At 43.5% G+C, this 26,806-nt stretch overlaps 1 protein-coding gene across 1 annotated transcript in view; it reads right to left on the bottom strand.

The window, feature by feature from the left end:
* Positions 1-355: 355 nt before the first annotated feature.
* Positions 356-26,806, bottom strand: part of LOC119723820 (transmembrane and coiled-coil domain-containing protein 3-like) — a 49,053-nt gene continuing 22,602 nt past the window's right edge. Inside the window, exons 3-4 of the mRNA XM_038194697.1 lie at positions 15,628-16,092; positions 356-2,263 (exon numbers count right to left, since the gene is read on the bottom strand). Coding sequence (XP_038050625.1) covers positions 2,150-2,263; positions 15,628-16,065 — 552 coding nt within the window. The 5' untranslated portion in view covers positions 16,066-16,092 and the 3' untranslated portion in view covers positions 356-2,149. The remainder of the gene's footprint in view (positions 2,264-15,627; positions 16,093-26,806) is intronic.

Raw genomic sequence — 26,806 nt, forward strand, 5'->3', positions numbered from 1 at the left:
CATAATTATTCAGTCACTTATATGCTTTGGAAAATGTTATTTAAGTAAAGATATGTAAGTAAAATCCCCAAAATACACTTTTCAAAAAAAAAAAAAATAGAAATATACCCAAATATGGGAATAAATATATAACACGACAGGGATTAACGATTTATGCAAATTAGGCACCCTTCCCAAAAGAATTTCTGGCAACAGGCAAAATAAAAGTTTAAAAACTCTATTTTGGTTACTTGCTCCTTAAGTCCTTCCATCCCACAAAGTTTTAAAAAATTTGATTTTGTGAGTGTGGACACTTATATGAAGTATTTACACGAAATGACTCTTCTTATATGAAGTATTTACACGAAATGACTCTGAATAAATTTTAACATTCACGCAAAACACTGCATTTATTTTGATTGTGTAAAATTTCACCCACTTCCTCCTCGATTAAAATCGCAAAGCGAGCACCACCGGTCACCATTTTGATGTACGCCTTAATAAACTGGCACATGCAACTGTCACGGTACGCACGTAAAGAAGAGATAACACAGTACTTGAACAAATCTAACTGTTGCAACCCAGGTGTGTGATAGTACCTCCCTGGTTTTGCGCGTCACGCGAAGATGCGGGGTGATAGTAAAAACTTTCACAAGGTTAAGTTGCTGGAATGGACCAATGAAATGCCGCGGTTGCTTGATGAATATTTATGAGGTATAGTAATAAAAATTACTAGAGCAGAAGGCTGTATCTATAATACCACTTAGTTAATATCTATGAACTCAACAGAACTTGAAGGTGGCCTGTAAATAGAACTTAAAAGCAACGACTGCCTTTGCTTACATTTGAGTTGAGCCCATAAACATTCGACATCATCTGTTTCCGGGTCATCACGGCAGATGAAAGTTAAATTATTTTGGATATACACTGCCACCCCACCCCCGTGACGGTTTCTATCTCTTCTGACAATACAGTATTCGGGGAGGTTAAGCTCTTCGTCGGAGATTGAGGAGTCACAAGATGTTTCGTTTAAACAGATGATATCAAATAGATTTGTAGACATTAATATCTTAAAATGGTCGAATGTATTCATAATACTTCTTACACGTACATTGAGGTGGGCAAATGAAAAACCACCTGCACTTTGATTGTGAATGATGCCATCTATTAAGTATACTTTGGAATCCTGCTCAGTGGGTTGAGTAGTTCTCTGACCTTCTCCAGGTATTGGTTCCATTCTTGGTCTCTGAGTCGATGATGGGCATTGTAGGTCTCGGATTGGGCCAGCTTGGGTCATGGTTGGTGGTGGAGGGGCTGATGTCGCTTCAACTACCGTTGAGGGTAGTACTGGTTGGATGGCCGGAAAACCGTCGAAACATCTGGGCAATCTCCAATCGGTTTAATGAGGGCATCAGAGTACGATATTGCACCAAAGGATGTTCTCTGCGGCATGAATTCAGTCGATGGTGCGTGTCAATATGTTTTTTCTGATGGTCCAGCTACGGAATGTGCTGTATAAGGTTTTTGGCCAAAATGCGTACTCCTGTGGTGTTGAGATGCACGCCGTCCAAGACGAGATGGTCCAAAGTTATGTTTCCGTTGTCGATAAATTCCCAGTTGTTGCTCTGTGTGATAGATTTCAGCAGATCATTTGAATCATCGACCTTCTTGTGTTGGGACACTGTCTGTTTTTTGCAATGGATGATTGACGAAATCGTCAATGACTTTGGTTGCAGTGTTTCACCGAGTGAAGTGATCTTTGCAGCAATTGTGTCTGCATTGTCAGAGGTGTTGTTGGTTCCGACATGAAGAATTATGTCAGAAACATTGTGCTTGCCTGACAGGTGTTTGCCATTCAGAGCGATGTCCTCAGTCTTCGCACCGTGCATGGTGTGGCAGATGACTTCTTTTTCCTGCTCAGTTTTCTAGGTTGCAGTCTCTTGATCATGGAGTCACCGATGACCAAGATATCTGCTGTGGTGGCTGGGTTGGGAGTAGGTGGTTTGGTCTTTGCAGTGTTCCTTTCGTTGTGCTTTTTGCGATACTGGACCAGCTGCTCATGAATGGAGGTCTTGGTTGTTGAGTGGTCGGGGCTGGTTGGGGAGTGTTGAACATTCCTGTTTCTTGCCAAGTTGGACACTGGGCGTCTAGGCCTTGTAGTAGGAATCGATCAGCAACTCCGCCTCGGTCCGTCGATGCTGTCATCGATGATGATGGGATCCACATCCTCCATAGCTAGTGCAGCAAAGCGGTTGGCTGTTGACAGCGCTGGACCGGCTGTTGGCTGTTGTTATCAGAACAAAAAACTACTTAGCGAAGTTGATAATAAGCAGGACAAGTTCTTTTCAGAACTAAATATCTTCTAAGCAGTAGTTATTACCACATGGTGTTACCGCAAACCGAAACGATAATTATTTATGCACGAACACTTTCTACCATGCCTATGCCCAACAGTGTCAGTTGCCTGAGGCATAATCACTAGCAACATTGTTTCACTGCACAAACTGTTCCTCTGTATACAAATGTGCTTGGTCAAGGGACTGCACAGAAAAGTGTGAAAGTTACAATACTTATTCCATTCTAACTCCATACCTCGTTCTATATAACAAGTGGTCTAAATGCAGTACTGTGGACAAGCCATAACTTCCATTTCATCCTAACCATTAGTACTTAAAGGTGCACTCAGAAAATACTGCACTTCTAATAGATTTAAAACTAACTTATACGCTAAATAGATAAAAGTTAAATTGATGATTACAAAAGAGATCTACAAAGTAATGTAACAAAAGTATAAACTTGAATTAGAAAAGAACTGATAAATGACTGTTACTTCTGTTCTCAATTTGTACTTAGCCATGATCCTTATTCAGTTAACCACCATCTGAAAGATACAGTATCTTCCTAGATCAAAACATTATCCAATGGCTAATTCTGTTAAAGAGGATGTGGAATGCTCGAAGACATTTCCGTCATTTTTCGGGTATATGTAGCCTAAGGTGTGATAAAATAAAAACTACTATTGTTTCTGTCATGAAATGAGTACAAAAGGTACTTTTGAGAGCTGTTTTTCAGGTCCAGTTTCGACCCGAACGTGCAACTGTGTAAATGTCGTCGTTGCGGGCAGCAAACAAAACACAGTAAATCGTGACGTAATAAACAGGACTCCCGATGCACAGTAGCATACACGAGTCCTGTTTATTACGTCACGATTTACTGTGTTTTGTTTGCTGCCCGCAACGACGACTTTTAAACAGCTCTCAAAAGTACCTTTTGTACTCATTTCATGACAGAAACAATAGTCGTTTTTATTTCATCACACCTTAGGCTACATATACCCGAAAAATGAAGGAAATGTCTTCAAGCATTCCACAACCTCTTTAAAGCATTTGACTCTGTTGACAGACCAACAATGTTTAAGATCCTGCATGCTTACGGTATCCCGGAGGAGACCATTAATGCCATCAAAATTATGTATGAAGATACAAGTGCTGTTGTTCTCACTCCCGAAGGTGAATCAGATTCGTTCTCCGTCAACCCTGGAGTTCTACAAGGTGATCCTCTCGCCCCCTACCTATTCATCATAGTTCTGGATTATGCCCTGCGGACAGCATTAAATGTAACCGATGGTCTCACCCTCTCACGCCGTAGGAGTAGTAGACACCCTGCCCAATACCTATCCGACCTAGATTATGCAGATGACATTAGTCTGCTTGCTGATGACACACTCCTTGATGCCGAATCTCTCCTCCATAAAGTAGAAGCTTGCTGCAAGTCCGTTGGTCTCTCTCTTAATGCAAAGAAGACTAAGTACATGGTCATCAACCCATCTACCTCTGATGACGTCACTGCACTAGATGGCAGTAAGCTCGATAAAGTTGATGACTTCAAGTATCTGGGCTCCTACACCAACACAGCTCATGACATCGAGTGTGGAAAAGCTCAAGCTTGGTCTGCTCTGTTCTCACTGACCAAAGTATGGAGATCCTCGATCTCCAAGACCACCAATCTTAAGATCTTCAAGACCTCAGTAGAATCCATCCTCCTCTACGGTTGCGAGTCCTGGACCCTGACCAAGCAGATCTCTGCATCCATTGATGGCACCTATACACGGATGTTGCGGGCTGTACAGAACGTTTCTTGGCAACAACATCTCCCTAACTCTGTTCTGTATGGTGCCCTTCCCCCTATCTCCACCACCATCAGACAGCATAGCCTTCGGCTAGCCGGTCACATTTATCAACATAATGAGCCAGCTAGTCAAGTTCTCCTCTGGAATCCTGAAGCCCCTCGACGAAAAGGTCGTCCCAACATGACCCTGAAAACATCCATCGAGCTAGAAACTGGTCTGAGTGGTCCATCTCTTTCCAACACTATGCTCGACAGGGACAGTTGGGCCCAACTCATCAAGTCATCATGAAAATGAAAGAATGAAGAAGAAGAAGAATTCTGTTATCTAGTTCAGCTAAAGTGCATTTAATACAGAGAAAATATATACAAGTGCAAAGTATTGTCATCTAAAATGTATCAAAATTAAAAGAATAATCTCAAACATACCTGCAACAGGGAGATATGAATATGATGTTCTCTCAGTGTGGTCTTATTCAAGAATGACCACATGCAGGCCACATGTTATGCAGGCACAAGTACTAGCTAGTAGGACTATTCCAAAAATAAAAATAGGGGTGCAACAGTTTTGTGTGGGGAGGAGCAGATCGGGTCCCTACATGCGCCCCCCCTAAAAATAAATGTTGTCCCAAACATTTCTGAAAATACTACAATTAGAAAAGACAAAAAAAATCAAGAAAACTTTCATGACAGTCCAAAGTGTGACAAAAATTGTTACATGTCTACACTTAATTCCTACGGAAAAAATTTAACTTGAACTATTTACAAACATCAAAACTATGAATGCTTCAGTGCACAAGTGGGACATAGGAAAGATCTAGCTCAGAAATGCAAACAAACTGTATGCTATACAGTAGTGTTTCCCAAGCACTGCATGAATATCGAAGTCAAGGGTCCTAGAGTAGCTAATTCTTGGAAGCCAAGGACTTCTCAATCAAAAGGATCATTCCATAATTTCGGAGCCTTCCAACATTGTTAATGTAAATGCAACACTTTGAAGCCTAACAAGTGTCTCTGTTACAGGATGGCGTTAACTTCTGATGGAGACTCCTCATCGCATTAAACTCAGTGGTGGGTAGGAACCCATTAAACCTCAAGTGTTCACGAATGTCTCCAAGTACCCTTTGCTGGCCAGCCTAATCCAGTCCATCCTTAACTCCTTTTCACTTGTCGTAGTTAACAACCGAATTTCTGCCATCTGGCCTTCGGAACATCTTTACATGTATGCCACTCCTATCCGTGGGGTAACATCTCTGGGACAGGCCCATTCTGAGGGTACATCAATGGGACTGGTCCATTAGGAGGATACACGTAAGGGAACTGATTCATAGGTGGTATCCATGCAAAGTTTTGAATCTGCGGTAACCATGTTGTGGCTGAGGCACAACAGTTGGAGTGGCTGAATGCTGAACATGACTCACTCTTGGCTCACCCAGGACATCATAGGTAAATCTGGCTTGGGCTTGTCTATTTCGCACTGGACGTTCGATTGGATCATCCTCACCTGGGTCTGAGACTGGATCTTGACTCACTTCTGGCTCATCCTTGATCTCTGCTCCTGCAGGTACATGAGTAGGGATGGGCTCATCTGGGGCCAATTCATCACTAGGGTCAAGATCCATTGTGTCATCCTCGACGGGTGCTTGGGCATCAGGTTGGAAGGTGACTGCCTCGGGTCGAAGATGAGTGGGTTGATCTGACGTCAGTTCATCTGCTCCCTTGGAACCCATCCACGCGATGTTCTCTTCTGCTTAACTGTCGTCACTGGATTGGTCTAGATGCTGAGGCTTGGGATCGGGGCGAGTCACCTTGCGTGGTTTCTTGCATTCTATCTGTGGTTCCAGTTTGTCTGGAGCTAGACACTCGCATGGAAGGAGATGGTTCCGATGAAGAGTACGAACTCTACCAGAGTTGTCTTCTGGTTGTACATCGTACACCGACATGTCACCTTTCTTCTGGATGACCACATGGATCTGCTTTTCCCAATACGATTCCAGCTTACTTGGACCTCCAGGGAGCGCCAAACGTCTCACAAGAACTCGGTCTCCTGCTTTAAGACAACTGGAGTTTGCCTTCCTGTTATAATAACCTCTGGCCCGTGTTCCGGCTTTCTCTGCTCTCCCTCTCACAATTTCATAGGCCTCCTGAAGCTTTTTCTGCCATTGGTCCACATACTTCTTCGGACTGGGATTTGAACAGTGGGTTCCGGAACCTGGCGTCAGACCAAACAGCAAGTCAACTGGAAAACGAGGGGCTCGGCCAAACAGAAGATAAAATGGCGAATACCCTGTCGTCTCCTGTTTTGTGCTATTATAAGCGAACACTACCTTGTTGAGGGAGTCCTTCCACCGGGCCTTTTCTTCATCTGTTAGGGTTCTCAGCATCTGAAGTAGAGTCCGGTTGAATCTCTCCACCTGGCCGTTCCCCTGTGGGTGATAGGGCGTTGGCCAATGTGGGTGATAGGGAGTGGCCAATGCCGCTGTACTGTTCTAGCTCACGAAACAGGTGATTCTCAAATTCCCCAACCTGGTCGTGGTGTATCTTCTTTGGAAACTCAAATCGGAGAACAAAGTCATTGAATATCACCTGGGCCACTGTCTTGCCAGATTTGTTTGTCGTCAGGTAGCATTGTGCAAACCGGGTGAAGTGGTCCATGATCACTAGAATGTACTGGTATCCTCCCTTGCACTTCTCCAGATGCAGAAAATCGATAGAAATTAGCTCGAAGGGTTCGGTGGTGGTGATGCCAGATAGTGGGGCTCTGGTTGGAATGTTGGGACGTTTGTTTTTAAGACATCTGCATTCTTTGGTCACATATGTCTCGATGTCACGAGCCATGTGCGGCCAAAAGAAGCGATCCCTTGCTAGGTTAACGACCCGTTCTGCGCCAAGGTGTCCCATCTCATCATGTAGTTCCTTGAGAACCCTGGCCCTGTACTTCTGTGGGAGGCCTACCTGCTTACGGGACTGAGTCTTCCTGATGAGGATGCCATCTGTATCCAGCTGAAGCTGGTCCCACTCCCTCATCAGTGCTCGTGTCTCTGGTAGGTCCTCTTGTCACTATTGTCTGGATGGTCGTTTCTTCAAAGTCTGGTAATGGATGACACGCCTGATTGCACCATCTTCCCGCTGCGACTGTGCAAGTGAGGCTCTATTGAGGACTGGTTGTATTGGGACTGGGATTTTCTCCTCTGGGTGCAGAGACTCATCATCCACACAAATAGCTGCAGCCCAGGAAACTTGATGCTTGCTGAAGGCATTAATGCCTTGAACTGTTGCTGTAAGTGCATTGGGTGTAATTTCTTGTGTACACGAGGCTGCATATGCATCAAAGTTCATGGGAATGCGGGACAGGACACCTGCGTCTTTGTTGCTTTTCCCAGGTCTGTATTTGATACAGAACCGGAAATCGGCAAGTTCAGCAACCCAGCGATGACCTGTTGCATTTAGTCTGGCGGTGGAAAGGATGTATGTTAAAGGGTTGTTGTCCATGTAGACTACAAATGATGGTGCGTAGAACAGATAGTCTCGAAACTTATTTGTTATCGCCCATTTCAGGGCCAGGAATTCCAACTTCCCCGAGTGCAGATGGTAGTTTTTCTCTGCTGGGCCAAGTGTTCTGGACCCGAAACCGATCACTCTGGTTTTCCCTTCTTCTTTCTGGTACAGTACAGCACCCAGGCCCTCCTGAGATGCATCTGTGGTCAAGAAGAAAGGCTGGGTGAAGTCCGGGAAAGCCATCACTGGTGGTTGCATCAGACGGTCTATGAGGGAGTTGAGAATTTCCTGATGTTGTGGAGTCCATGTCACTGGCTGGTGCCAAGGGAGCTGTCCTGACTTCTTAACGAAAGTGGATGTCCTTATCTTCGTCCGTTTCTTGGTCGGTACTGGATCTGGCTCAGCATTTGAACTTCTTGATACAGATAGCAGATCTGACAGTGGCTTTGCCCTGGAGGAGAAGTTTTCCAAGTACTGCCGGTAGTATCCCAACAGTCCGAGGACCTTTCTCACATCACCGACATTTGCAGGTGTTTTCATCTTGATTGCCTGCAAAGCTGCAGTGTCTGCAGGGTCCGCTCTGTGTCCTGCAGCTGAGACCAGTCTCCCAAATAACAGACTTCCTTCAGGAACAGGTGACACTTGGCTGACTTCAGTTTGATACCATGCTGCAGTAGGCGTTGCAGGACTTTCCGGACATTCTCCAGGTGTTCTTCGAAAGTCCGACCATAGACCAGGACATCATCAAGGTAGACTACACAGATTTCACCACTGAGTCCTTCTAGACAGCCTTCCATGTATCGTTGGAATGTTGCCGGAGCATTCATTAGGCCGAAGGGAATGCGCACCCACTCATGGAGCCCCCACGGTGTGACAAAGGCTGTCAGTGATCGGCTGTCCTCGTCAATGAACCCTTGATGGTAGACCTTCCCTTGGTCCAATGTGGAAAACCAAGTGTTCCCAGCCAGGCTATTCAGAACATCACGTACTCTCGGAATTGGCTGTCTGTCATGATGGTTTCCTTGTTGAGTTCTCTGTAATCAACACACAATCGAAGTGTTTCATCCTTCTTGCGTATGCAAACTACAGGCGATGAATAGGGTGACTGAGATTTGGTGATCCAACCTGTGATGAGGAGGTCAAGAATGTAATTCTTAACCTCGCTGTACAAGGGACTTGGTATGGAGGAGTAAGTGCGCCGCACTGGCTGTTCATCATGTACGCGGATCCGCATCTTTAAGTCGGGCGCACATCCGGTGTCGCTCTTATCTCTTCCAAAGGCTTGACACTCATCTTCCAACATCTTTTCTGCAACTTTTCGCTGTTTCTCAGGGAGATGAAGGAGATCTACTTCTGGATTCCACTTGTCCCCACTGGTTTGGACAGAGGACACTTCTACTTTTGTTTGGTCAGTCATGGCTGGGACGTCAGGCTGTATCTCACCGGGGATGATGGAATGGATTAGTTGTAGTCTGCCGAGTACACTTTTCTGTTTGAGCGTGACAGGACTCTTGCTATGGTTGCAGACTAGGATGCACACCTTGCAGAAGGAACCCTTTGGAACATGTACAACTGATTCATCCATCTGCAGACCATCCGGCCAGCAGCATTGGACATCGGGCTAAAAAAAAAACGTCATGTCTTCAGTTACTGGTCCTGGATGTGCACTCCCAGTGACTACCATGTTCTCTCCAGCTGGAATCGCCACATCTTTTTTTCCCACCTTCACCTCACAGAAATCATCTGGGTCGTTGCTATTGATGAAACCCACTAAAGCAGCAACTTGAGCGGGTCGAAGTCCAGGAAATGCTGACTTGATGGATGAAGAGGAATCTTCTGTCTTTACTAACATCTCAATTACGTTGTAGCTGATGATGGGTCGTTCAGTCTCATCTGTGCTGACGAGGACAGGAACTGTCATTCCTTGTGACGACACCGTCTCCCCAGTCAACCTAAACTCTAACTCCACCCATCCTTTGAACGGGATGGGAGTTCCATTTGCTGCTGCAAGATTGAACTGCTCACCCGTTTCCATAAGCTCCTCAATGGCTCGTAACTGAAGTTCTGGAAGATTCCGCTCCATCCAACTGAGGGGTACAATTGAAACTTCAGCCCCAGTGTCCCATAACGCTTCGGTGCGCACTCCTTGGAGGGAGCAACTTACTGTGCATCTTCTACCAACAAGTCTAACGACTTTGTGATGTTGCTTCAGTGTAAGATGACAGACTCGCACCTGGTTTTCTGGACAAGGGGTCGACTTTGGTTTTCCTGTACCCTGGGACTCCTAAACTTTTCCGACTACTGCTCGTCCCTCGGCGGTAGTCCACTGGCGTTTCCCAAAGGTCCTCTCCTTTGACGAAACCCACTTGCAAAGTGCTCCGATGAGCCACGCTTAAAACAGTGTGAGCAAGATGGCCCATTACCACTCTGCCTACAGGACCAGCATCCGTAGGGTCGGGGCAGAGGACTGGGACGGCTTGGGGCTTGACCAGGTCTCAGACTCATCACAGCCTCCCGGATCTCTGCAATCTGGGCCTTTAGCAGATTTATATCAGCTGTGCTGTCACAGACCTCCTGGACAAGGGGATTGGACTTCTTTGGGGGACTCTTCTGCTCACTCTGCACTTCAACCGCATCAACACGGGCAACCTGAGTAGAACTACCTTTGCGGAGTTTCGGCCGACTTTCTTCTTCGTTGGTAGCCGCAATGTTCAGATGCTCGAACAGGTCCTCATCAGAGATACTCTTGTCGGCAAGATGAGGACGCATCTCTGCCTTGACACTACTATCCCGCAGGCCCGTCAGCACCGAGTGGAGAAAGACACCCTGAACCAGTGCTGGCTCGTAAAAGAAGGTTGAACCCGCTTCTTGAGAGGCAAAGAGCACTCTTTGGCGCAGCTCCAGAGCGCGAATCAGAAAGGTATGGGCAGACTCCTTTTGCTCATGTGCCAGGCGGGACAGCTGATTGAAGAGCTCTGTGGCATCCTTCTCCTTGAAGTGGGCCCTCAGCAGTCGACGGAGAGTGGGGAGGGTCAGATCTGACTTTCCTTCCCGGTAGCTCCGAAGCTTGGCTCCTGGCAAAATACTTCTGATAACTGCTGCAATGATCTCTTTCTGCGGGTATTTCTTTTCAACGCTGACTTGAATCTGGTGAATCAAACTGGGGAAGGACAGCTTATCCTTTTGGCCAGGTTCCCCGATCTGACCGGCAATCTTAAACTCCCGGCGCAGTGTCATGGCAGCTGGAACTGGACCGGGCGATGGGGAGGTCATGGCAGCTGGAACTGGACCGGGCGATGGGGAGGGTGCTGAGGCCTCAGAGGTTGATGCCTCATCAGATCCCGTCTGGGAACTTTTGGTGGGGCTGGAAACTTCCATCTTCCCAAGCGTCTCCTTCAAGGCTTGGAGCATGGACAGTCCCCCATCCAGCTGCTCGTCCATCTCATCACGGTTTAGATGGCGCATGATGAGCTTCACCAGCCTTAGGTGAGACAGGTCAGACTGAAAGCCAATCACGTCAAGGCTATCCACAACCTCCTCGAGTTGTGCTGTTGTCAAAAGGTAGAGGGCACTGTTAACTTCCTTATGGAATGCTTCCAGCTACGTCGCCATGGGTACATGTAAGTCTGTGTTCGGGCAGGCATGGGTGTGTAACTGGCTCCTCTAGAAGAGACTTACCAATTACAACCCGTCCTAGCAAGATCGCCAAATGTTACACCGGCAACAGGGAGTGTGGTGTTATTCAAGAATCAATCATTTTACAATGATACACAATAGAAATAACATTATTCAATAATAGTTTAACATATAACAGACGTACATAGAACTGATAAATGACTGTTACTTCTGTTCTCAACTTGTACAGTAAACTCCGGCTAAACCGACATCGTATAAACCGTCATATCGCTTAAATCGGCCGTCCGACGAAACTCCTGATTGTCTCTAATGCATTTCTATTAACATTTTCATTTCTAAGCCGGCCTTTGTAAGCCGCCATTTCGCCTATATCGGCGTGTTACTTACAGTCCCGTTTCCTCAAAACCACACAAATTCCTCTGTATAAGTCGGCATCGTCCCACACACTGCTAACTGACATCTGTTTATCAATGGCACGGCCTGTGATTGATGCATCGGCCCATGCATCAAAAAGGGGTTTTCCTGATAGCACATCAATACCAGTACCCCCTCTCGACTGCACGCATGCGTTCTGTTCTTATTGTACCAGTACCATGCACACATTTAATTCGTGACTGTACACGTACATGTGCGTACGTGCACAATGTACACTACATGTACATGGACGTACAGTATGCAAGCGATATATCGTACCACTGTTAACGCTAGCCGGCTGCGCTGTCCTTGCTTCGTACGTACGTACATGTACATGCATGACTTTCTGTGATCAATACCACAGCCTGTTTGTGATGATAAACATTGAGGATATATTTGCTGGAATCAACCATGGATGTATAAATCAAAGCCTTTGAATTTTAGCCATGAATCTTGTTTGCATGATACAGATGCGCATAGGCCATTAATTCAATCTATTTTTTTCACTCCGTGATTCAATTTGTGTATTTGTGTAAGTCAGCAAAATGACGACTTGCAGCAGAAGCCGACATTCGCGTAAGCCGTCACAAATTTTCTGGTCCCAAGAGTGCCTTCTTAGCCGGAGTTTACTGTACTTAGCCATGATCCTTATTCAGTTAAACACCATCTGAAAGATACAGTACCTTCCTAGATCAAAACCTTATCCAATGGCTAATTCTGTTATCTAGTTCAGCTAAAGTGCATTTAACACAGAGAAAATATATACAAGTGCAAAGTATTGTCAACTAAAATGTATCAAAATTAAAAGAATAATCTCCAACATACCTGCAACAGGGAGAGATGAATATGATGTTCTCTCAGTGTGGTCTTATTCAAGAATGACCACATGCAGGCCACATGTTATGCAGGCACAAGTACTAGCTAGTAGGACTATTCCAAAAATAAAAATAGGGGTGCAACAGTTTTGTGTGGGGAGGAGTCGATCGGGTCCCTACATGTAGAGCGCAGTAGAATGTGTGATTCTCTTGAAACAAGGTGCATCCTGATGCAAAATAATCGCAACACCATGCTCATGTCACCCACGATGATCCACCGCGATTCCACAGCATAGACAGTTATGGGACTTCTTATAACAATAAGGGAATAAATACATGCTTGGCCGGTTCGGCTCAAGCCATTATCAGCGTGCATTCCCTGATATGGTCTCCCATTCACAAATACCTTTGAGTCAACAAGTCGACACAAGTAAAAAATTATACATTTCCAACAATTTTGTTGAACAGTTTTACCTTCTTTTTTTTTAACACCCCTCTAGCTATGGTATGGAATATCCTCTCGCGAGAAGTAGTAAATAATATCCTTATATGGTGATTAACACACGCATGGTGCGTACTGCGTGATGTTGTGCAGAAGGCGGAGCGCCAGTGTAGTGTGCTGATTTGCTTAATGAAAACAGACGTCGTCGTAGAAGTTGAAATGTTTCTACTCTTGCAACTGTTGATTTGTTTTAGCACTGATTAATTCCAATTGTCTTAATATCGCCGCAGTTACACTCAGGTCGCAAAAAACTGATGGTCATACCTCAGACACAGCTTGATCTTGAAAAGTCAGTCGCCGACTGATCTGTGTCGTTGCAAGGTCAACCTGACGACAGCTTTAAGTTGTTTAGTCTGATCTAAAATCGCTCTTAAGTTATATCGCCATTACCTAAAAGTGCCAAGCTATTAAATGATACTGGTTTCGTTCTCATTCTCAGAATTCTGATTAAATATAAAATTGGCCCTATTTGGTACGGCACCAATGAGCCTTAGTCTGATCTAGAGAAACTTATGACTGGCCATTCTGTGATCAGGGTTGAGGATACTATGCTATGAGACCATCTGGGGATTTATTCCCGAAAATTTTGATTAAACCCTATCCAGCTCTCCGTTTAACAAGAGGGATCTAATCCTATGACGATCGAAGGGGGATTAACAGCATGTGTAAACACAAGGTGGATCAGGGTTGATCCGGACATGATCCACCTTTCTCGATCCCCCTTTATATGCGAAAGATCAGATCCGGATATATCTGATCCCGCAATGTTTGAGTGTAAACGCAACTGGTGGATCAGACACAACAATTTGACACAAACACATCCTATTATCGTAGAAAAGTACGTGAAAATTTTGTTTAATGAACCGCTGAGGTGCGTGAATGATGCCCTGGTCCAAATGCGGTTCCATGCACAGCATTTATGTGTGGTTTGTACTTGGCTGGAATCATTCTGTGTCCCATTCGCCCATGGGGAATGGGAAATATACTATTCAACATTTAGGATCATTCTTGTTCATGATGCGTATTTGTGTGCAAATGCATGCTGGTGTGCGCGTTCAGCGTAGGAGGGTTAAAGTCATTTCAACAGATGAAGTTATACCATTTATCTATTTTTTACGTAGGAATTTGTCCAATCATATCCAAAAAGGTGTCTAATTCCGTGTTTTTAGGGTCAACGAATTCAATAAAGCCATTTCTAAAATGATAATGTGTGTACCGGTATTGCATAATATTTAAATACAATGTACATGTAAGCAACAAAACAAAAAACCCAGCCTGCCTAAAACAAACTGCATTCTGCAAACTTCAGACATTTTCGGAAACAGGAGGTATTCCTCCAGTTTTGGTAACATGCCGTTGTAGGCCTTTATATTGTAGCCATTACCTGACCTAAGATTCATCAGAAATAGTCAGGATCTTTCGGTCTGGGAACCAGACTAAATGCTGCATCGGGGGCAATGTGTATTCGACTTGCTCAAGTCCTTACAGCACTTCATTTGTCGTTGAGTACCGGTAAGTGAAGTTACAAGTAAAGTAATAAACAACTTTTTTTAAGTCAAAATGTGTTGGTTATAAAATCTAAAATCCATTCACCTCTCAAAATTGGTCAAACACGTTACCAGTTGTGCACAGTCATTCAACAGTTTGCGGCATTTTATTCAGCCTTTTGTGCATTCAACATGTACTTTTTCTAACCCAGATTGTTTTTTGACCGACCGTCCGTCCGTCCGACCGACGGACCCTCCTTCAAGGCCAAAAAAATTGAGAACCATAGAATTAAAAACACTGCAAGTGAAACTTGCGCAATCCCCTGGCATACCGGCAGTTTTTATACAGTCAGTTAGTACGGACACTTGTCAATGTACCGTACCTAACCAAAATGGAATATTTCTATTGTTTTAGCAATAGTGACCTTGACCTTTGACCTGTTGGCCCCAAAAACAATAGGCTTTTTTGAGACTACCAAGAGCAACCCACAAACCAAATCTGAAGTTCTTAAGTAAAGTATTTCTCAAGTTATCGTGCTGATAAGAGTTAACCTAACGAAAACATAATAGACACACACACACACACATTCAGACATACAGAAGGAATATGCTATTGCAATATCCCCCTTTTGGATTACAACCCAGGGGATAAAAAGGGACGCCTTTTTTTTGTGAGTTTGTTTAATTTGTCCCATATATGCAGTCAGGCAAATTACATGCAAGAACAAAACCCCAGGACTAAGTTCTCCAGATACATGTACCTTTAAAATATGTACCTTTAAAATGATGTGTGCTATACAGAGATTTTACCTCTTACCCTTGATTTGAGCACTTGTTTTCCTTAAGACAGATAAGTTTGCAGTAGCACCATGTGAATGAATCTCTTTTGTGAGTATGTGTGGTTCTTTTCAGAACCACACATGTACTCACAAAAGAGATTCATTCACACTTGTGAGTATGTCACAAAAGAGATTTATTCACATAGTGCTACCGCAAACCTATCTTGTCTTAGTATCTTTCCACCATGCAAACCTTCAAATCTCATCTTGTTTTCCTTAAGTGCATTTTGGCAAAACATGTGTGATGGCATGGAGTGAGAAAATGACACATGGCATAGAGGAATGCAATACAAACCAAAACAAACAAACAAAATATCAAAGCATATACAGACCTGCAGTGCCCTCTTCAGTCCATTGATGGACATCAGTATGGCGTCCTCACTCTCATTCAACTCTCGTTTGAAAATCTCGAACATGTGGATGCGGAACATCTTCTCTGCCTTTTCCACATTCTGGTCCAGGTGTACATCTACAATGGTTCGGTCAAGCTTCTGAATGACAAGCTTCTTGGTCTGCTTTAGGTTGGCTAGAACCTGGCACGAATTGCTCAGATAGCTATCTAGGGTTATTACTTCCCTAGATGTCTGGTTGCCAGCCTCCCCAGCAATGCCCCTGATGCTAGGCTCCTTACCCTGGTGGATCTTGATGGCGTGCTTTGCCACTTCCTGGCTCTTGTCGGCGGCAGTGAGCCTCTTGCCATTTTTGCCTGAAGTACAGCAGGGAAGGAGAAGAACCAACACAAGCATCACACTCAACTTCAGTCCTGCCATGATGTTTTGAAGGCAGCACGAATTAGCCTAAAACATAACAAAAAAATTCAAGGCATGAGATAAAAGCGTTGCTGTTGAAACCCCTCAGTCGGAGTTTACTTATCATCCGGAAACCATTAACCTTTAACTCACCACTGTGACCTTTGACCTTTTCACCTCCACACCACTCTAAACTTGTCTGGCCCCAAGTCCACCCCCCCCCCCCCCCCCCACTGAAGTTACAAAGCCAAAATTCATTTCTTACTCAAGTTATCATCCGGAAACCATTTACATTTTACTCACCACGATGACCGTGACCTTGGACCTTTTTGACCCCAAAACCAATCCCGACTTGCATGTTCCCAAGGGCAACCCCCTACTGAGTTAGAAACCCGAATCTCATTTCTAACTCAAGTCATCATCCGAAAACCATTAACCTTTAACTCACCACTGTGATCTTGACCTTGGACCTTTGGACCTAAAAATCAATCCTAAATTACCTGTACGCGTATTTCTAGGGTTTTTTGGAGCATACATCGTATTTTAACCAATCACATCATGCACCCTAACATGAATATTTATCACGCTGTGTGGATGGAAGACACTTAGTGTTCTCTTAGTGTTCTCTTAGTGTTTTCCCTTCAATTAAACTTATCCCAACCAACAAAAATATTTGATGAAAATGGATGTGGGTTCAAACCACAGATCTTGTGATCCACAGTTCATTCCACTATCCACTAGGCCACTTTGGCAGCTGGAATAAAGCCGTTCTGTGAAATGCTTTAATGTACATGCATGACTGAGTGATAGCAATGGTGTGACGTCATTGATATTTTCTTATAAATAAACATCAAACTAGCTGAATAATCATGACCATTGACGATGTGTGCTGCAAATAAAAACACCGCTGCCTGTACCCAAGGGCAACCCCCTTCTGAAGTAAGAAAACCAAATCACATTTCTAACTCAATTTATCATCCAGAAACCATTAACCATTAACTCACCACTGTAACCTTGACCTTTGACTTTTTTTTACCCCAAAACCAATTCCAACTTGCCTGTACCCAAGGGCAACCCCCTTCTGAAGTTAGAAATCCAAATCACATTCCAAACTCAAGTTATCATCCTGAAACCATTAACGTTTAACTCGCCACTGTTACCTTGACCTTTGACCTTTTTGACTCACAAACCAATCCCAACTTGCCTACTCCCAAGGGCAACCCCCTACTGAAGTTTCAATACCAAACAACATTTGTAACTCAAATTATCATCTGGAAACTGAGCAGCCCAGCGGATGGGAGTTCAGGGGTAGAAGCATTGTTGTCCTTTTATCCCTTTTCTAAAGATTTCACTTGTGTGGTATCTTACCGCTCATAATTAAATGTGTCTGCCGAGTTGTGCAGTCCATTTAATTTCACTGACATGACTGAGTGATGTATCGATCATCGAGCGCATGTGTGACATCACTATTGAAGAAGGAAAAAGTCGTGCTTAATCAATGACTGTTGCATGTAGTCATATGTGCCCATGTAGTCATATGTGCCCGCGCTGTCTCAGACATTGTGGGTTTTTGGCGCGTGGCGCATTTTAGTACTTGAAACAGATGATCGATATATATCACTCAGTCATGTCAGTGAAATGGACTGCACAACTCGGCAGACACATTTAATTGTGAGCGGTAAGTTCAGAATATTTTGTCCTTTTTTCAACATTTCCAGTTGTTTGGAACAATTTAAGGGGTTTCATATGTTTATGGAATGTCATGAATGTGTGGATCTATCCAGGGTTACTGTCTTTCTCATTTGTAATATTGTATTCTCTTTACCAGTTTTCTGGGTGGCCTTTTGTCCTCACGAGGGCATGCATACCGTGTACATGTCACCAAAGTATGCCAAACATGCCAAATCGTTGGAGCGTTAGTACGGAGGGTACCACAGTTCAACGCTCCACTCAGTAGGGCTATACACATCTGCTGAAGTGAATTGGCATCAGGTTGCAACATTTTTTCCCGCATGGGACCGGGACCGCATATCAAGAGTGCGTTCAATTACTTCCCCCGTGCTTACTCGTGCAGGCGCGACAGCGTCCGAATTACCTGCAATAAACATGGCTGCCAACGTGACGTCCGGCGGGCGCCTCAGGCTGTGTCTAAAACGGGCTTCCAGAGCTACGTCTATACGGCTATTGTCCGGGCGTCCCCGCATATTTTCAATGGGTGTGGACCTATAGACCGAGCTCTAGACAGTTGATTCGGATGTAGTCCGAGTAACTTGGACCCAACTTATCGCCTTTTTAACATTCGGACATGGAGTATCGCCAGACCATGTCTGAAATATATCCTCAATGTTTATCATCACAAACAGGCTGTGGTTTTGATCACAGAAAGTCATGCATGTACACGTACGTACGTACGAAGCAAGGACAGCTCGGCCGGCTAGCGTCAACAGTGGTATGATATACAGATCGCTTGCATACTGTGCACGTACGTTCGTGTACAGTCACGAATTAAATGTGTGCATGGTACTGGTACAATAAGGAGACCCCCAAAATGAACAGAGCGCATGCATGCAGTCGAGAGGGGGTACTGGTATTGATGTGCTATTGGGAAAATCCCTTTTTGATCGCGCACGTGGCTGTGATGGGCTATGTCCATGTATTTTGTCACAAATAAAATGCAGAGTACATTGTATTACAAAAGAAGAAAGCTGTAAATAAAAAAATCTTACAATTTTCCTACACGTTACAATTTTCCTACACTTTTCATTTTCATTTAATGCCCTGGCATATTTGTTAGCATGCTTAATTGATCAACAACTTCTGACATTACACAGAAAACTTTGTTTCGTGTTGGGTTTCGTGTGAGGCAAAGTTTGACAGCACCAGTAAATTTAGCTTCACGTTCACAAACATTTCAAATTTACGTAGTGAATGGGAAGAGAATACATGTCAATAGCCATAAAATAAAAAAATGCTCCCTTCATTTTTTGTTTAATGCCTTGGTATAATGCTTGATCCACAATTTCTAAAATGAATGAGAAAGCTTAATTTCTTTTGTGCATCAAAGTTGAAAAAATGGGAAATCTAGTTTCACATTGGTAAATTCCTGTTATAAATGGAAAGATTCTACATCCGTTAAATTGAAAACCATTAATCTAGGACCCATTTTCCGCTTCTTTGAACAGGTTTTGGATGCCATTTTCTTTTACAGAATGGACATTTACATGTACTTCCTGTAAGGGAACGATGCACACAATGTACAGACTGTGTATGAAACAGTGTACACGTGAGATTAGTGTACACGTGCTGGCCAATGCATCAATCACGGGCCGTGCCATTGATAAACAGATATCAGTTAGCAGTGTGTGGGACTTTTCACTTGACACTTCTTGCAAACCGCAGAGCACGATGCCGACTTATACAGAGGAATTTGTGTGGTTTTGAGGAAATGGGACTGAAAGTAACACGCCGGCATAGGCGAAATGGCTGCTTACAAAGGCCGGCTTAGAAATGAAAATGTCAATGGAAATGCATTAGAGACAATCGGGACTTTCGTCAGACGGCCGATTTGAGCGATATGACGGTTTATACGATGTCGGTTTAGCCGGAGTTTACTGTAATCGAACGCACTCCTACCCTTTTTCAAATCCATCAACCAATTACTTACCAACTACTTCCAGAACTGTAAGTTTTTTTACAAACCTTACCGAAAGACCAATTGAACTTGCTGTAGGCCCCTACCAGACTGGGACCTTAAGTGCTCAAACGATGCAAAAGAAGATCAGGCCAACCGAGCGTGATGTATGGATTATGATAATGAGAAGACTGGATCACGTTTGGAAACACAAGTGCATTTCCAACAGAGTCCAACCTGGGCTAGGTCAAGGACAAAATTGTGTTGCTCAGCATATACGGATTAGCTTGGACCCTACTATTGCCATACCATGTCCGAATGTTAAAAAGGCGATAAGTTGGGTTCAAGTTACTCGGACTAGTCATTAGCCAGGACGGGTGCCTGACTATGGAGAAATGTGTAGAAATAGTGACCTAGTACCCGACATCCTTGATATTTCTTTTGGCACAGTCAGCTGACAGTTGATTGATGCAGTACTGAACAGTTGTTGGAGGAATTGTAGAATACCCCGCCACTCGGAAATACACCCTTAAATTCTCTGGCTACGAGGTTGGAAAAAGTCCAAACCAACTACCCTGTTGCCGGCTACACGGAGTCCTTATATGCTTGAGAACGAAGCAACACAAAAGTAATGGGAGTTGCTGAAAAAAGTCCAAACCAACTCCCATGTTGCCGGCTACGTGGATACGGAGTGGGAGTGCAGTGGAGCATGACAAATACATACATGTAGCGCTGAGAAGGTTTATTGAGGGCAATCAACCATGACTCCGTAGCCGGCTACGAGGTGGATAGATCGAGTGGCGGGGTATTCTGCAATTGTGCCGAGTTGTTGGACTGGTTGTTTCAGATGCCAGTCTATTTTCTTGTATTGCATGTTTGGCGATCGTGTAGTGTAGGGCCCAGTTCCAATAAGGGAACAAAATCCACTTTAAAATTTGGACCTACCAAATTAGTTGGCGACATTCTCAATAAACAGGTATGTCATAGATAGAGGACAGGGTTTTGAATTTTTTGTGGGAAATTTGGGGGTAAAATGATGATGACAGCGCGTCGACAACACGCGACCCGAAAATAAAGATGGCGATCACCGCGCAATGTACCATGAGCACGCACGACGCGCTGAATCGCAAGGCACAAACTGCACAGGAAAATCGTGATTTCTACCCTAACAAAAATAAGAGCTTTGAAATAAAAGTTTCACGCACGACCCACGTGTACGTGTGCCGAGGCTACATACATGTAGGTTGTGCTACCAGGTTGCCGGCCATTCAGTCACCCATACGACCTGGCCCTGCGCGCGGCGGGCCGTGGGCATTATGCAGCTAGCTGGGTGCGTTCGGACTTTGTGAAGAAAACGGTGCATGGCCGGTGGCACCCACCGACCATCGCCATGGTGCACGGCCGGTGACAGTGCCGTGCCTGGCCGCACATCCCCACCAGCCATCGACACGGTGCACGGCCGGTGACAGTGCCGCGCCTGACCGCACAGCCCCACCGGCCATCGACACGATGCACGGCCGGTAGCAGTGCCACGCCTGACTGATGCACGGCCGGAGTGCCATCGGTGACGCCCCCCCCCCCCAAAAAAATTAATAAATAAATAAATCTGTAATCGCAAGGTCTAGGATGTCACTGCCAGTGGGGTACGGGTAGTGAATAACGGCAAAGCAGCATTTAAATCTTTTACATGTAGGCCCTATGTGGATTTTTTATTGTCCACGCAACCTAAACTCAGCGAATTGGTGGGCCGCCTAAAATACTATAGGGATGGGATTGCCTTGTTACAAAAATGCAATCTTTTTGCGTACATTTTCCCTTAGGGACCAAGCTGGTTATGGACCAAGTTGGTCACGGACCGAGTTGGTCAGAGACCGAGTCGGTTACGGACTGAGTTGACTCAGACCGAGTTGGTCACGGACCGAGTTGACCTGAAACCCACTTCACGATCGCCGCATGTTTTCAATACCTTAAGATTTGGGACTCTCATACACAGTATTGAATGAGAATCCCAAATTTTCGGAATAGGCCCCCGGCCCTAGTCCCATAAATGTGACTGAAATACTGGACTACCTCCGCAGATCAGTCACAGAGCCATGTACGGCCTGTGCGTGGATGGTCCTGTTGCTAGGGGAGCCGAAAATTAATAAAAGATCGACATTATTTTGTCAGCAGAAAATCAATCCAGCTATAGTATGACTGCTAAATAGCACAAAATCGTTAAATTCGGTACCTTCAGAGGTCTAGTTATCCAAAAATCATGGTAATTCGTCAAAGAATTCAGATGGTTTTAAACAAGCATGGCGTTTCTGATATTTACCAGACTGTTTCCCGGCCACCTTAATTACAGTCATTAACAGAGATGAAACTGGCATATGGCAAAAAAATCAGAAAATAGGCCTAACAAATATATGTGTCCGAAATCTGGGCCGCGCTGCAGTTGTCATATGTACATGCATGTACAATACACTTCATGCCCAATTTCTGGACACCAACTCCTGCTTTATTTTTGATTCAAACAAAATGTTATAATGAAACGAAATGGTCAGTGTTTTCATTGCATAAAACGCCTGAATTACGGTTAGAGTAATGGAGTCAACAACAAAGAAGTTCACTTCTTACTTCAGAAAGTCGAGGAAAAAGTCCGAAAGACAATGGCATGATTCAACCACACAACTCCACTACTACTCCACTTGCATTCGTACATGTACATGGGGGAAAATCAGGCATTATCGTCTTTCTCTTCCAACAAATGCCAGTGAAATGTTTCGCTAATGCTCTCTTCGCTATTCTCGAGATAATCATCATGATTTTTAAAGCATTGCATTTTGCAGAACTAAATCTGAAACCTCCGAAAATTGCACAACATAATGATTTTATCCACGTTCCCGACCGGCCATGTGCTAGCAGACGGTATGGTGCAGTACGTACCCTGGTATCATTGCATCTTTGTACAGTCCATATGCAGGCACGTGCGACACAGTGGTTTTTCCATATCACCTGTCAATGTTAAACCTTTTGTCCAGCCGGAAAAGGCTCCGATCAGTGTTATGGCCTGTGTTTCTACCGTTGAAACACTCCAATAACGACTGGTGAAAGAGATAAAAACTACGTTCGCGATGATTTTAACTTGCCATTTCCATTCGAAATTATGATTGAAATAAAATGACATTTTGTGACAAAATCGTTACACAAAATCAAATTTTGTGGGACACATTGTAAGAAAATCGGAAATTTCATTTGAAAATTCAAAAAGTTGGATTTCTACGGAAGCGTTAAAGGGACACAATATAAAAAAATATAAAAAATAATACGTCATAATAACGACTTATTATTAAGTCATAATTATGAGTTATATCTCATAATTACGACTTATTATTAAGTCGTAATTATGACTTATTAAGTCATAATTATGACTTATTGTTAAGTCATAATTATGAGTTATATCTCATAATGAAGACTTATTAGTGTCATAATTATGACTTATTTATATCAAGTCATACTTACGACTTATGTCTCATAATTATGACATATTATTAAGTCATAATTACGACTTATATCTCATAATTATGACTTAGCAATCATCACACTTTCCTATGTGATAATTTTGCATTACATGTACAAACAGTGGTGAGCCAAGAAGTAGTAAGACTGGCTTTGCTTATACTCGACCCTGTTGGCGTTGAAACAAGACGTATGAAACGACTGATGAGACGGAGAACGTACTACATCCGTGGGCCAAATTGCGTTTGGCATGTAGATAGCTACGACAAACTAAAACCATACGGAATATGTATCACTTGTATAGATGGATTTTCTACTTTGGCTGGAGGCATACGTTTCTAACAGCAACCCACAACACGAGTAATTATTACGTTGATGTGGTGGATCGGGCAAATGGATGCCCTCGTCAATTGAGGACAGATTTGGGAACTGAAAATTCTCATATAAGAACCATGCAGGTTTTTTGAGACTGCATAACGAGGATGAAGTTCCAGGAGAAAAATCTTGTATACAGGGGAGAAGTACAACAAATCAACGGAGAGTTCACAGCACTGGATGAATGTATTCAGCCAGCTAAAAGACGAGGCCGAATTTACAGGCAGCTTTCTTGACAAGAATCTCATCCAGTTCTGCTTCTTGAACCTCATCTCTTGAACCTCATCCAGGTGAGTTTCTTACTTGAAAATAATTGTTAATAACATTGTGGAAGGAAACTGGGATATGTACCAGCATCTAGTGAGGTATCACAAAACATATCTGGGAAAGTCTTCATCTTTGCAGAGGGCATGGTTTTGTGTTTTTTCCCCCAACTTTGTAAAGAATATTATGAAAATGACAAAACACAACACGAAATGCAAGTCCATTCTTTTTAGTCTTAAAAGTTTTATTGTCATTCCAAACTTGATTCTGCGCCCTTAATCGGTCTTTTCATTCGTATTACCTTATTGGTTGTAATGTTGAATAGAATTTCTTGCACACTTCTCAATTGACGCTGAGCAAATCAACTCACGTTTCAATGTGCACTCACATTTCAGTGACTGCTGTCTTTATTTCGCTATTAGCATTGACATCGCAGGGGGGGGGTAGCAAAGGGGTCCTTCCCTCCCCTCCCCACCCCTCCGGAAATGCACCCCCCCCCCCCAAAAAAAAAAAGATTTAAAAAAAAAAAAAGGAAAAAAAAAAATTAAAATGGGACACAAAGTCATATTGCTATTCATTTAATGGGTGGGGGGGGGGGGGCAACCTCCCTCAGAAAAAAATATGTTTAATCGAGAATATGCTTGAAAAGTACAGGGATTTAGGGGACAAATTGTGCTTTTGCCCTTTCAAGAAAAAAATCTTGATGACGCCCATGGGTCTCAGTGCCCAATTCAGAAATTGCTGCAGTTGAGAGGTTAACAATAATTCTACAGACGACAGAACCAGTAACTGGGTTAATATAGATGAGGCAAGAATGCATAGTGTAAGAAAAACAGGGTCTGCCAAAAGTCACTTCCAACTGTAAAGGCGGCCCTACTCCTGGAAAGCATTCTCGTTGTCTTGCTCAGAGATGCCACCAATATATCAATAAAAAGCCTGAAACAATACTAAAAAACCTGAAACTACCCTTACCCCCTTTCAAAAATGTGTTTTCTGGATGTTTCAGACCAAATCCAGCACTTTTAATTTGTCACATTTTTTGAGAAAAAACCTGAATTCAGGTTAAAACCTGAAAAGTGGCATCTCTGCTTGCTTTCCGCGACAAAGCACCAGACGAAAACTGAACTCACTTGAGGCACCTGAAAGCGGTGTGGTACCCGCATACATTGCGCGCGCAGATTATTTCTGATGTCATCACTTGATGCATGCATTTACATAATTAACAAAACAAAATGGACGACAACCGTTGGAACTGGCGTTTTTTATGGACAAGTCACCGAAATCGTCAAGATTTTTCACATTTGTTTTTTTCTTGTGGTCTGTTTCAAGTCGATCATTAGCTTCGTGAATGACTGCTAAATGTATGAAGTATGTAAATGACATCTGGGGTGGGATATTAGAGGTGAAAATGGACAATTTTTGAGAGGCCATTATTTTAGGGCCTCTTGCTACCACACTCTAACTAGGCCGGCTGGCCCCACGCATGGCCAAGACAACGCTGATTCTCGGGTCGTGGGCTGTTTTCAAAGTACTGTAATTTCCGTTGTAGGCATCATAAATGGCTGAAACTTGTGTACAATAAACATTTTCATACCTTTTGTCTTGTGTGCAAATTTTATTTCGTAAAGACTTCAAATAACTTCGTGACATCGAGTTGAATGTGACCGCAGCGCGCGGTGCGATGCCAACCCGGAACTTGTCCCCATCATTTTCTCTGAGCGCTACATTAAAATGTCATTTTTACCCGGATAACCCCATCGTAGATTGACAAATCAGGTACCAACTTAAAGTGTCGTATGCGCGTTTGTCATTTTTTGAAGGGGGGAGATTTTATAACCTACCAAAAATGTCTTTCCCCAAAACAAGCAGAAATGTCACATAATTCCAGAACGCACATACGGCTTATGCAAAACGGGGATATGAAGTCACCAAATATGGTTTATTCTTGACGATAAGTGTCATTTATCCGGGTAAAAATCGTCTCCAAAGTTGTCCCTCCCAAGGAAAAGAACGCTACTTGCACCCGTGTCTTATGTACACACAGACCGGGTCAGCGCGCCTGCACAAATACCTGCAAAACACGAGGTCGGCCAGCTGACCACACGCGGTTGGCATGGAGTGATTGTGTGTGCGTGTGCATGTGTACACGTACTGTATGGGGCTATGCATGTGCAATCGTCGCGTCGTGTCAACACTGTTTTCATCTTTTTGGACTTGAATTGCGTCGCTTCATCATTTCATGTAGTTTTTTGTAAGTTTCATTTCTTTTTTCGACCAAATTCATATTTTCATTGTTCAGGGGCAATTAAATGACAAAAATACAGCAGTATAAATGCACATGTATCATGTTCATGATCGTAATAAATGTCAAGCTCTCTGTGCTGCTGTCCATGGATCGTATCCCGCGTAGCACCGCGCCGTGCTCCATGGAGACAAAATATGGGAAGGGCAACGACATTAACATTTTTGTTTTTAGTGAAATCTAAAATGAGTTTCTAATTAACTAATAAATCATAAAAACAATTACTTCTTGCAAATAATGGACAACAAGCTGATTTCATACCAAAGCGCACACTTTATTTTTTGCTTTCAAATTGGGCCCTTGGTCAGTTAGTTGTGTGCAAAATGCTTTTGTTCATTAATTAGATAGAAGTAATTAATTTGTATAGTCGCACACACTTAATCAGAGTAATGCCAAAAGTAAATTGCTGCACATGTTCACATAAAAACACTGCCCAAATTTGGTGAATTGAAACAACTGTTTCTTCAAGTTACCCCAGTATGGCAGTTTTAAATATTAAAGTCCATTTGCATACATTTACATACATAATTAATAAGCCAGTTTCAAACAAATATTAGTGGTGGGGTTGTTTATCACTAGAGGAACACATCAGCCAAATTTCAGGCCTGGATCTCATACACATCTCCAGTTATGGCAATTTTGCATATCAATAAGGTCAAATTTGCATAATTTGGACTCAAAAATTTAAG

Source organism: Patiria miniata, unplaced genomic scaffold (genome assembly GCF_015706575.1).
Source record: "Patiria miniata isolate m_02_andy unplaced genomic scaffold, ASM1570657v1 HiC_scaffold_17, whole genome shotgun sequence".
In the NCBI taxonomy this organism is placed as follows: domain Eukaryota; kingdom Metazoa; phylum Echinodermata; class Asteroidea; order Valvatida; family Asterinidae; genus Patiria; species Patiria miniata.